Here is a 12,875-nt window from a genome sequence, read left to right on the forward strand (position 1 = left end):
TTTATATAGTTTATTTTACAGTATTATAAAATATATATAGTATCTTGTATGACGTAAGGTAATAATTATAAAGAAAGGTCTATTATAACTGAAATACCTTTATAAAAAACTGACTTTTAGCAGTGTTGGCTTAGTGGCTTCAGCGTGCGACTTTCATCCTTGAGGTGGTAAGTTTGATCCCCGGCTGTGCACCAATGGAATTGCTGTCTATATGCGCATTTCACATTCACTCGAACGAACGAAAAACATCGTGAGGAAACCCGGTATACATGCGGGTAAAAGCTGTGAATATGATGGTGAATTATCATGAAAGTTATATAAAGATCTGAGGCCCACCAACGCCACTGGTTGTCTCATGTTAACTCATGTTAGTCAGTCAAGAAAAGCAACCAAGCGCCCAGAAGTCAAGCAGATGTGACTAGATGTTAATATGTGCGGTATGTTTCAGGAAGCATATACAGGCGTGGCGCCCGGCGGTGGCGGAAACTGTACCGCGTCAACGGACATATATTCCAGGCTAAACGATTTAATAGAGTGAGTATATTTAACAATACAATAATACTGTGATCAAAAATTACTCTGTGGACATTCAGCCATTCCATAGAGACCTGTCGCCGAGTCGTTTTAGCAACCTCACTGTGCTAATTATTTATTTTTATTATGTTCTTTTGGCTTGCTATATTTCTATATAATTATGTATTTACATCGTATATTTGCGGATGCTTGGCCGATCCATGAGACAATACAAAGAGTCCCCTCGAGAGTTGTGCTGCGATATTGCGGGCTGCTCCATTGTGAGGAAGTTGCATGGATCTAGTTAACCCTAGCCTTTTAAGTCCATTTTCACATATATATCATATAACATTTTCATAAGTATCTGATTGTCATCATTTATTAATAACCATAATATGTTGGCGAGCAAAAATAAAATAAATACCTAGAATAATACAGGAATTGTTGAGTTATAATTTGTTATATATATATAAAGTGGCCTACCTTATCTAATTTAATACATTTTTTATTTCTCACAGTGGTTGTGTTGCCGTTGTTTTCATATATTTATGTTCAAGTTTTATATTGTAATGCAACGAAGTGGTAATAAATAAATGTTTCGCCAGGATCGCATATTGCTTGATCGGGTTTCACAGACCAAAGTTCATTTAAACAAAAATATTAATTGAAATGTCTGGATAGTTTTTTTGGTTTGGTTTGGACTAGGAAATAAATATGTAATTCTAAAATTAAATAAACTTAGACGATAGTTGTATATGTATATGTATGTAAACATAGTACCATCCCTTCATAAATCCTTTTAAATTTCCAGCGAGCCTTCTGTGCCTTCTGTCAGGACCGCATCTGGGGTCTCGGCAGGCAAGGGTTTAAATGCATCCAATGCAAGCTGCTGGTGCATAAGAAGTGTCACAAACTGGTGCAGAAGCCCTGTTCAAATGAACACGTTGATCCTATCGAGGTTAAGGATGACGCTAATGGCGAGAGCACGCTGGGAAGAGCACCTTCAGTCAGGTATAGTAACAAGTCTTTGGCAACTGCGAAATAGTACTTTTGGATCTGGTTAAACTCAATCTCAAAACTCATAATAACGTTGGTAATAGGTAACCAAGTACACTTATGAACGTCAATAGAAAAGATGTGCGTAGATCGGGCAAAAAGAACTGGTAAAAACACTCTGCCACTCTTTTTAATCGCCAAGTTTTGAGTCATACAAATTGTTTGAACTGGAGCAGATCTATCCCAAGGAGCTTTATTGGTAATTAAATTTAATTAGGTTAATGCTTGGAATCGATGATTTTAACTACTCTTAAAACTGTTAGTTTAATGATTCCAGTTAATTATCAGGACGATAATGAGCGCTCATTATTACCAATGTATTCTGAATGCCTTTTTGACAGCAAGATATAAAATTACTGATATAAAAAAATAATTCATTAACATCACATATAATTGTTGACTTAGTGGAAAAAAGACAAGTATTATTACCTAAATGGATAGAAATTTAGTTATTTATTTTTTGATTGCATTGTATAAAATAGTAAGGTATTATTGGAATTGTTCATGAATTACGAAACTATATTAAGAATAAGATCTAGTAAGGTACATTATCAAATTTACTGCGGTTTGAATATTTTAAATCTTATTGAGTTACCTACTAAAGGTCATCCCTTTTTATAATAGAATTGTAAAAAAAACCCTTTTCTTCAACATAGATGGCTGTACTAACAGGGGACTATGACATGTAGACATAATATGAAACAGCCAAATCATTACTTCTGACGTATATGCTTATAAATAGTTATGCCAATTTCAGGTCTCGTGAGGAACCAGAGCCTCCTCTTCCGGAGACGCCACCAGCGCCGTTACCTCCAACCATCAGGAATGAAGACTTGGAGCCGGGCTCGCAGAGGCAGTACTCGCTGGATGACTTTGAGCTCATCAGGGTTATTGGACGAGGGTCTTATGCTAAGGTAGGTCTAATAATTTGTAATAGCTTTACCTATGAATCATGATTTAATGGTATCTCTATGGTCTTCAGGTTTCAGTATCTGTTTCGTCTGATACACATAAATATATAAAACGCTTAATATCTATAAAACATATGAGTGTTGAGACATCAACTCAACTCGGCACCTTTACATAATAAAGTTTGATAATTTGAAACGACCTATATGGACTCTAAGATCTTGGCGTCAGATTTCTGTATTTGTTTCGTGATCATTTTTCTTGGTGCTCAGCCGTTTGTGTCTGTCCCACGAAGTCAATTTTACGCTAAGCCATCCCAGTTTCCTCAATATGTTTTTAGTATAAACTCAATGCCACACACACCCATAAACACTAAATACAAAATACTCTAACAGAGAACACCTTCTGTGTTTTTGTGTAAAATATCAATTTTAAACTGAAATTCCTATTCTCCAGGTGCTGATGGTGGAACTGAAGCGAACCAAGCGCGTGTACGCTATGAAGGTGATAAAGAAGGCTCTGGTGACGGATGACGAGGACATCGACTGGGTGCAAACTGAGAAACACGTGTTCGAGACCGCTTCAAACCATCCGTTTCTGGTGGGACTCCACTCGTGCTTCCAAACGCCAAGCAGATTGTTCTTCGTCATCGAATTCGTACGTGGTGGAGATCTTATGTGAGTATTTTCTAAAAACTATATATCTAAATTAACATTAGCTCGAACGGTGAACGAAAACATCGTGAGGAAACCGACTTACCTTAGACCCAAAGTTACAAGCCCCAAGTCGACGGCGTGCGTCAGGCACGAAAGGCTGATCACCTACTTGCCTATTCGATTCATAAACGATCATGAAATAGGAAGAAATCTGAGGCCCAGCCCGAAAAGGTTGTAGCGCCATTGATTTTTTTATATTTCTAAATAAACATTTTCAACCGCTACAACTCTGTGGGCTTTGGTCGCAGCATCTGTTTCTTATAAACGAGCTGATCTATCTCTTTTGGTTTTTTTTTTCGTTCTTTTGTTCATCGAAGATTGATCCCTTGGGGTTGCGTAGAGATGTGGGATCTCTCTGCATCTTCTACCGCATTTACCATGGAGAGTGTTCAGAGTTCTTCGGATACCTGCAGCTGAGTTTCATCATCGGATGTCGAGGCAGAATACTAAATACAATCCGTATCACCATAACATTCGTCGTTCCACAACTGGCAGCAACTTAAGTCAATTTCTGCCGCGAACCCCTATTATGTGGAACCAGCTGCCCACTGAAGTATATCCGAACCAATTCGATTTAGGAAATAGAGCGTACCAATTATTAAAAGGCCGACAGCGCGCCCATAACTGGAGGTTGGCCGTCAGTCTCGTCCTGTCCAGTACCAGATACAGCTACTATTACAGCGTTCTGTTTCCTCGCTATATAATAAGCATTATACTCGTAATAAGAAAAATATGCATCCCGTTGGTGTGTCTATGAATCTATGGCTACAACGATGTCATACCTTGGATTGCGTTGCAAAGGTGTAAACTTCTAGACTTTAGCCACTTGAGCCAGCCAGTGGTTCGAGAATCTTCCAAAGTTACAACACCAAGATTTGAACGCTTGGGATTGCACAATGGCACACTGATTACATCAACACTGGTCAAAATATTATATATTAACAGTGCCCTGCGGTTTCACTCGCGTATACCCATCTTGTGGTAGTGGAAAGTCTACTAAAGTCTAGGAAAGTCTAAGAAAGTCGGACTATAGATATATTTTTTTTATCACAAATTTTTTATTTTACTTAGTTTTTAATTCATTCCTTTCCTATAATTATATACACACTTACATTCAAAATCCATATACACATTATTATATTAGCCTGTTTTTTCTATCGTGTGAAAACATTGAAAACATACATACAAAAACTCAAATGTTTTATAATATATATATATATATATATATATATATATATATATATATATATATATATATATACATACATACTATACATACATATCACGCAACTATGTGTGGAACAGCTAGTGCTTAAATTATATGTCTTTCAAGGTTCCATATGCAGCGTCAGCGTCGTTTACCAGAAGAACACGCTCGGTTCTACGCAGCGGAGATCTCTCTCGCTCTTCACTTTTTGCACGAACGTGGCGTCATCTATCGGGACTTGAAACTGGACAACGTCTTATTGGACCACGAGGGACACATCAAGCTCACTGATTACGGAATGTGCAAGGTATGCAAAAAATATGGCGATATTACGTTATGTAAATACAGTGTCAACTGTATATAACGGCACTGAAGGCGCTGTACATTATGGCGTTACAGAGAGACGAAAAACGTATAGATAATCCACGTCTCTTACTTATTAGTAATGTCAATCCCAATCCCAATTTGTAAACAAAAGAACAATTTTTTTAGAAACTCCGTACGCATGATGCCGATAGACGAGTTCATTGCGGGCGAAGATAATAAAGCGACGAAAGAACGTACACAGCTGCGCAGTTTTTACTAATTTTACCAACTTAAAAAGTACATTATTACTCAATTGTTGTCGTTATCATTGTAAACCAACCAAAGCCAATTGATTTTGAAGCTTAAGGAAGTTCGTCGTTAAATAGAGGAACGTTACATAGAGTTTACACTGAATTTCCAAATTGCGTGTAAATGTCAAAAACTGTTGAACTGATTTTAAAATTAGCATGGTTTATTAAATTGTTCGACCAAAAGAATCATCTCCATACGACTCTCAGTTTTCGAAAAATTCAAAAAGTTATGCTTCCATTTTATAATGTACGTGTAACAGGATTTAGCAATGTTTCATGTCAATATTCTAATATGTATCGCAAGGCATAATGATTGTCGGTCTAGAATTTGTTTTTACAATATATAGTCCTGATATATAGGCTGAGGAAGTTAAAGTTAAATATTAAAAATCATCATAAATATTTCGTGAAATCTATTCTCATAATAAACGAAAGTTTACTTTGTATAAAAACTAGCGTCGCTTATTTAAGAGAACCTTATATATAATGATTAATTACTAAAATATCTTCAACTAACAGTTCCGATTGACTATTTAAAAAAACTTCAATTGGTTCAATAGTGTTTGAAATTCGTAGACTGTTACACAATGTATACGTTTTCAGGAGGGCGTAAGACCCGGCGACACAACGTCGACTTTCTGCGGGACACCCAATTACATTGCCCCAGAAATACTACGCGGGGAGGAATATGGCTTCTCAGTGGACTGGTGGGCTTTAGGGGTGCTCACATATGAAATGTTGGCTGGAAGATCTCCCTTCGATATTTCACACGCAGCTGACAACCCTGATCAGAACACTGAGGATTATCTCTTCCAGGTATTTTATTTTTTGTTGTCCATTTTATTTATTTGATATTTTTCTATAGCTGGTAACACTAACAATATAGATGTGATTCTATGAATACTCGCGATCTAGACTATACAGGTTTGGCAGTCGGGACACATTGGCAGTTCCTGCTATTCCAAAATAAAATAGAGATTTTTTCTTTTGCTATGTTGGTAGTTTATCAATGGATGAACTGTGATAACGTTCGTGCATTTATCATTTTAGAATATACAAAAAAATCGTTCTTATCCTGAACTTTATTTTACGTTTAGTGGTTTAGTGGTTCACAGAAACGAACAGAAAAACGGTCAAACGACATCGAAGGGACTACTAATGTTTGGTCGTAAAACCGATAGTCGTAACAGAAAGTTGTTTAATACATCTTAATAAAAACAATAAATATATTAATTTAAATCGTTTCATTTTCAATTAAAAATGAAACGCTTTAATGAGAAAATTAAAAACTTTCTCATGTAATTTTTAACTTCGTCAAATTTTGGCCAAAAATATCGAAATTTTGTGATTAAGTTAAATGTTGTGTTGACACGTGTTATTTATGTCTGTTCAGTCCCAGGTATCTCTATACTCTATATCAAAGGCCTCTTAACGTAACCCCACTGCATCACTCTTGCCTTGGCCATTTTGGTTTTGTGTATCGTAAATAATTAGAAATATTTTTATAGAACCCGCTAGAAAGTAAAAGGTCTTTGAAAAACAAATAAAAAACACATCTATTAAATTACTACAGGTGATTCTAGAAAAGACGATTCGAATCCCGCGTTCTTTATCCGTGAAGGCTGCGTCGGTGCTGAAAGGCTTCCTCAACAAGAATCCGGTTGAGAGACTTGGATGTGGAGACACTGGTTTCAGAGACATCGTTAACCATCCGTTCTTCAAGAGCATTGAATGGGAAATGGTATGTGTTTCTTTTTTACTTAAATTCGTACATAAACACTTGAAGGTACAGCAAAATTATGTATGGAGGGATTCTTTTTAACTTCAAGAATACCACTAGTGTAAACCCACAACCAACCTGGTGGGAAAGGCATGGGTGGGACCTAAAATCTTTTATCACAATTTTTCATAAATAAAAAATAACCTTGAGGAAGTCGGCGATACTTATTAATTTGTTGTTTTAGTTGGAGCAGAAACAAGTAGTTCCACCATTTAAACCTCGTCTGGAAGGAGAAAGGGACCTCGCTAACTTCCCACCAGAGTTCACCGATGAGCCTGTGCGACTCACGCCCGATAAAGAGTATGTTATTTATATTTTATTTTATTAATATCTATTGATTAAATGAAGTGCCAGCGGCAGTTAATTGTAAGCAATGTATAGACATGTGGCCGAAATTGATATTAAATATTTATTTTATTTTTGCACAGCATTTATAAAAAGAAACATACCGTTTTTTACGTTAGTTACCCTCCCAAACAGGGTAGGTTTGGTACCAAAATCATTAATTTCTTATCTAATCATAAAAATCTCCATTCCAGTAGCGAGATAGCGGACATCGACCAATCGGAGTTCGAGGGCTTCGAATACGTGAACCCACTCCTCATGTCCCTCGAGGACTGCGTGTGACACCACGCCTGTCTGCTGCACCCAGGCGACAAGCAGGTAGTTTATTTTTATACATTATTATATTTAAAACTATCTGTTTTATGTATTCATACGTCACTTGTTAGAATCTGGCCCGAAGGACCAAAATATACTTTATTTACAAACATAACAGAAAATTAAAATCATCATCGCTGTACACGGTTGCTGAAAAGCACTCGAATCATTGTTCATGTGAATTATGTATTTATTTCGATAAAACCCGTTAATAAACTTTTTCTTATTTCTTATGTAACATATAACATACGGTCGGTAGACTACTTGTCAGTTCCTACACTAGTTTCAGGATGTTCTTGTTTATAACTATACAAGGCTATAGGCTTCACTTAGTGATGATTTTAGCTGACCATTATATATAATAAAGTAGGAGGTTGTTTTCCTATATATGTACAGGAAAACAACTATGTACTACTACCCAAGACTGTACGTTTTGCTCACTCACATTTCTTAGTTTTAAAAGCGTGGCTATTTTCTAATTCGTCGGAGTTACGCCCCGATAGAATAGCCAGACTTATCCACTCTCTTCAACTGTCACATTGCATTAATTCGTAATATACCAATTGACATTTATTTTTTTCGCTTTTATTCTATTGTTGTACGAGAGTGATTAATATCGAGTAAAATCATCTATGATTTAAACCATCCCAATGACCCAGGAACCGTACAACCAGTAATTACTGTAAACCTAGTTCATGGACTGTATTATCCTGGTTACTCTGTAGAATATAAATGTCATTTGCAAAAATTACTGTCAATTTCTTATATTTTTACTAATTGTGTTTAATATCATTTTTCCGTACAGATGTACGGGTACAGCGCGGAATCGTCATCATCAGACTACGACTCGGTCTGTTCGGAGAGACCTTCCCGCAAGCCCACGCTATTGCAGCACATGTTCTGCTTGCCGCTCAACTGACGCACGAAACACACGCAACAAACCAAACAAGCCACAATGCAACGATCATTCGGTAAACATACACAACAACCTATCACTACACAGTCTTACAATACTCTGTCTTATAATACATCGTCTTGTAATACTCTGTCTTACAATACACAATCTCATAATACGTCGTCTTATAGTACACCGTCTTGTAATACACTGTCTTACAATACACAACAGACTTTTAAGCCATTAACAAGACAGATGTCTGATTTATCACAATCATTACATCGACCGCCATTAGGTATATCTCGACAGTATTCGGATATAACACAGGAATCGCTCGGTATACGCCAATTGAACTATGTGTTGTTAAGACGCGGTGAACTTTTAAATGAATCTAATACACAACAGTCTTTTGGCGAACGATCAGACTTTAAACACACACATAAATCTTTAAAACGTAACGTAACATTTGATGCTGATCTTTTGTGATTTTTTATATTTAGTTTCGTTTAGATTTTAAGATTTCGTAACAAACATTTTATGAACATTTTAACCTCTTCAATTTTCTTCTCAAAATACTAAGAAAGGATTTAACTTTAGTGACGTCATTGAGGAATTGAACAATCGTTAAATTCTTTTGTTGTAATTATCTTATTGGTCTCAGTCCAACTCTTAATAAAGATATTTTTATCGACTTTATTCAAAGAAATTTTAATGGTTTTTAAATACTATTTAATTTAAAAAAAAACATTTTCGAACTCTTATTGATATTAAACATATTTCAGGCATTTATCTATGTCTTCATTGTTATTTGAATGATACGAGGTTCAAATTCTTCATAGAGTTGGTTATACGTTTATTTTTTACCCTGAAGTATGTAATTTCGAATAACTGGTACTTAAATAGTGCCTAAACATTCCGAAACGTGGTAATGGAATTGAAATACTCATTGATTAAGTTAACGCCGGACCGTTACTAGATGGCGCTGTATTCAATTTACAAGAATCAGTGTTGCAAGTGCTACAACTCGCCACTTCCCATTTCAGTTACGCGTTCTGAAAAATAGAAAGTGAATGCACCAAGTCGAAAGCTTGATTCTCTTTATAGAATAAGAGTAGTATAAAAATATTTAATATTTAAATCCATCTAGTTCCAGCGTTAACAGATTGTGTGCGTAACGGGTTGCAACAGACAATTCGCTTTATGTACATAGAATCGACATAGTATTAGAATGTTTATTAAAAGTGTGATAAAGACTTGAAAACTTGACTTTAATAACCGAAAAAGTATTATATTTTCCATTTTAAATTTATTTATTTCCGACGTAATTATTCTATTTTCACAGTTAACGCAGTAATACTTATTACGATAATTTTTATTTAAATTTTATGTTTAAACAATATGTTTCTTTTAAACTTGTTTTTTTTTGTTTTATATAAAATAACTATAATAAATATTGAAGCGGTTTGAAAGTCAAAATCGCACGTTAGGTATACTCCTACTATATAATAATTTCGATATAAACTTACCAAAGTGGACTTTGGTACGATAACGCTGTACATAACGATTGATGTACTATAGGATTATGAGATTTTCTATAAGAAAAACTCGTTAATAAAATAACCATTCTAAATTAAAAAAATAAAATTAGTCGATATTACCATTATTAACACTAATAAAAATTAATTTTCGAGCAATAAACGTATTTAAGTACGGCAGATTTCTGCTCTGAGGCACGTAAGGAATTAAAAGTAGTGACATATGCGCACGCGTCGCGCGATTGTAGACCTAGAGTAAGCTAGATCGTAGAGTATTAGCTATTGTGACGTCATTTCTTTGTTGGTTCTATCTATTATTGCTCAAGCTGTCCTATTACGAAGTGATAGCTTTCGATTCGTCTCTTTCGTGATTACAATGAGAGGAAAAGAGATAAAATTGTGTGATTAGAGTGATGTTATCAAGAGGGTTGCTCCTACAGATGACTGAGATGTTTGAAAGGTCAATTCAGAAGTAGGTACATAAAAATATGTTTGTCGTGACCTTTCTTTGTTTCCAAGGTCATAAATGGTCCTTCGAATCAGAGTTTTTAAAGTATTTGAAGCTTAAGCGATAGTACGTTAGACGGCTAATATTATAACCTTTAAGCGTTTAAAAATATACTGTAAATAAATTTCCGACGTTATAAATTATGTAAATGCTAGAATCATCGCATACCGAAATATTGTTGTTATTGTACATAAAGATTTTCACGCAATAACGCTTCCGTACGCTTATGTAAATTTTGTATATGACCGCTGTCTCAGTGTTGCCATTTACTGTTGTGTATATATGCAATACTCGCCGTTTTATTATGTAAAGCGTACAATATCGTTTTAGCTTAGAAGTAAATACCTCATAAAGTTACTTCAGTGCGGTGCACTTAAAATATAATCCCTTCCTTAGATCCTCTTCTATAGAAATCGTTAGGTAGCCAACGAATTTTACAAATTAAAAATAATGAGCACTGATAAAATCGTAATTCATTCGTTATCGGAGAATATTGTTAAAGTAGATAAAAAACTTCGTGAACGGATGTCCACAACTATTCTAAATAGTGTAGCGTTAGACATTTTGCACGATAATTTAGTGATTCGTTCTACACGGCTTTCCCTCGGCAAACCTTTAACGTTGCTGGCGATTGTTGCGTTGTTGTGTGCGGTGGTTATTTTCTATTAAGTATTTAATATATTCGTAGGCTTATTTAAGTTAACATTCCATTTTGTTTGCACTTATGACATCACATGAGTTTTTGTATTCTATTGCATGAAAATACCCAAAAGTAAGGCCGCTGCGAGAGTTTAAACGGTTTTGTGGAGTTCGGAGTTCTAATATACTTATCCCAATTGGTCTAGTTGTTGCCAGTGACAAATGGCGACTTGCATTATTTTACCACCAATAAAATAAAGGATACATTATTGATAGAAATATAATTCCTTATCTTTTCAATAGAACTGTTTCATTTCCTTTATACTATTGTTATGCATAACAATGCAAGTTTTTAGCTCGTGTAACGTAGCGGCCATTTTATACGTGTTTTGTGATTACGCATTTTACTTTAGGTGTGGTATTACTTTAATAAATGTATCTTCTGTATCACCGATTAGATAATGTTGTTATGATTGTGACTGCTTGGGGTGTGACTGCGACTTATTGTCAAATTAGACTGGATGACTTGAAACTGTACTATTCTATGCTTAAATAAAATAAAGAAGATTAATCTGAGCCACGTTTTTTATTCCAATACCTCCTGACATCGAACCCTTCCTGACTATAATTAACTAGTGAAACTTATATAAATATATCATGAATAGAAATTACTGGTAATTGCTAAATATACAATAGCTCTTTGTATTAAATTTTCAAGTAACTGTAATTCGTTTAAAAAAGCAACGAATAAAATGACAGCACCGAAATTCACGTCGAAGTCACCAATGCAGAAGGATAGTCCTTCTCTAAACTAAATGGAGGATCCTCATCCAGTTTAACCACTGACTAGCCGGCTCGAAGGCCGCAATTGCTAAGGTCTAATAAGTACACTAGCGCGATTCAGGCTACGTCATCGTAGCGATTCGTAGGTACAGATTGTAGGTGTTGCTAATACCATTCCAAAATATGGACCTGTCACTTTCTAAGGTTTTAATTAAATGAAATTTGATTGTCTAACCTAGTTTTTTTTGGTCTTCATCTGATGACGTAGTCTTTACTCTCATATGTGCCATCTGTTGATCTTCGGACATTCTGTCTCTATGTACAGAACTTCTTTAGAATCAGTTGCTACGTATGGATAGGACGGGATAATTACGTGAGAATGTACATTAGATACAGGACATAATCGATAAAGTTGGAAAATTGGAGGTACGGTAAGGAAAGCTAAGAACAACTTCAATTTTCTGGTATAATATGAACTTAAACTAATTATATCATAAAAGAAAAATCAGCTAGACCTGTTTATTATATAGTTAAGGGCTTTGCTTAATTTTATTTCATTATCTGTTAAATTATTCAACACCTGAGTTTGTTGTATGTTATATTCTTTAAAAAGTTAAATATGTTGATTAAAACTAGAACTTAATTCTTTACTATTTGATTTTAAAATTTGAATATCTGTCTTATATCTCAGTGTGTCATTATGATCAAGATTCTTAGAAATAAATTCATTAAGATTACCCAATGGATTAATGATGGCTCGTTTAACCCTGGAGTCCGGTTCGAATGATTTTAGCTGTAACATAACTTTATTTAATTTATGATTCATATACCTAGTCAGTTTGTTGGTTCGTTGAGATTAAATCTTTGTATCTTAGCATTTAAACCGTTAGTCTATGAATAATTTTAGTTAATTTTGCCTGCAAGTTGATTTGGAGATAAATTCTTTCATATCATATCTTTCTTTGCAACGCCACTTCTAATTCTAATGCCCACTGCTAAGTGAGCCAAAAGATACCTCTAAACCTTTTAAATACGTTTTAAAAGCACGGTCTGGTCT

At 35.0% G+C, this 12,875-nt stretch overlaps 1 protein-coding gene across 7 annotated transcripts in view; it reads left to right on the forward strand.

The window, feature by feature from the left end:
• The window catches only part of LOC123712851 (atypical protein kinase C), a 174,883-nt gene extending 163,272 nt beyond the window's left edge, over window positions 1-11,611 (forward strand). For all 7 annotated transcript variants that reach the window (XM_045666176.1, XM_045666175.1, XM_045666174.1 and 4 more), the window contains 10 exons: window positions 449-534; window positions 1,325-1,524; window positions 2,327-2,483; window positions 2,935-3,155; window positions 4,528-4,708; window positions 5,622-5,834; window positions 6,592-6,759; window positions 6,983-7,098; window positions 7,338-7,461; window positions 8,264-11,611. In XM_045666176.1, the coding sequence (XP_045522132.1) occupies window positions 449-534; window positions 1,325-1,524; window positions 2,327-2,483; window positions 2,935-3,155; window positions 4,528-4,708; window positions 5,622-5,834; window positions 6,592-6,759; window positions 6,983-7,098; window positions 7,338-7,425 (1,430 nt within the window). In that variant the 3' untranslated portion in view covers window positions 7,426-7,461; window positions 8,264-11,611. The remainder of the gene's footprint in view (window positions 1-448; window positions 535-1,324; window positions 1,525-2,326; window positions 2,484-2,934; window positions 3,156-4,527; window positions 4,709-5,621; window positions 5,835-6,591; window positions 6,760-6,982; window positions 7,099-7,337; window positions 7,462-8,263) is intronic.
• The last annotated feature ends 1,264 nt before the right edge of the window (window positions 11,612-12,875 follow it).

The sequence above is a fragment of the Pieris brassicae genome, chromosome 8 (genome assembly GCF_905147105.1).
Source record: "Pieris brassicae chromosome 8, ilPieBrab1.1, whole genome shotgun sequence".
Taxonomy (NCBI): Eukaryota; Metazoa; Arthropoda; class Insecta; order Lepidoptera; family Pieridae; genus Pieris; species Pieris brassicae.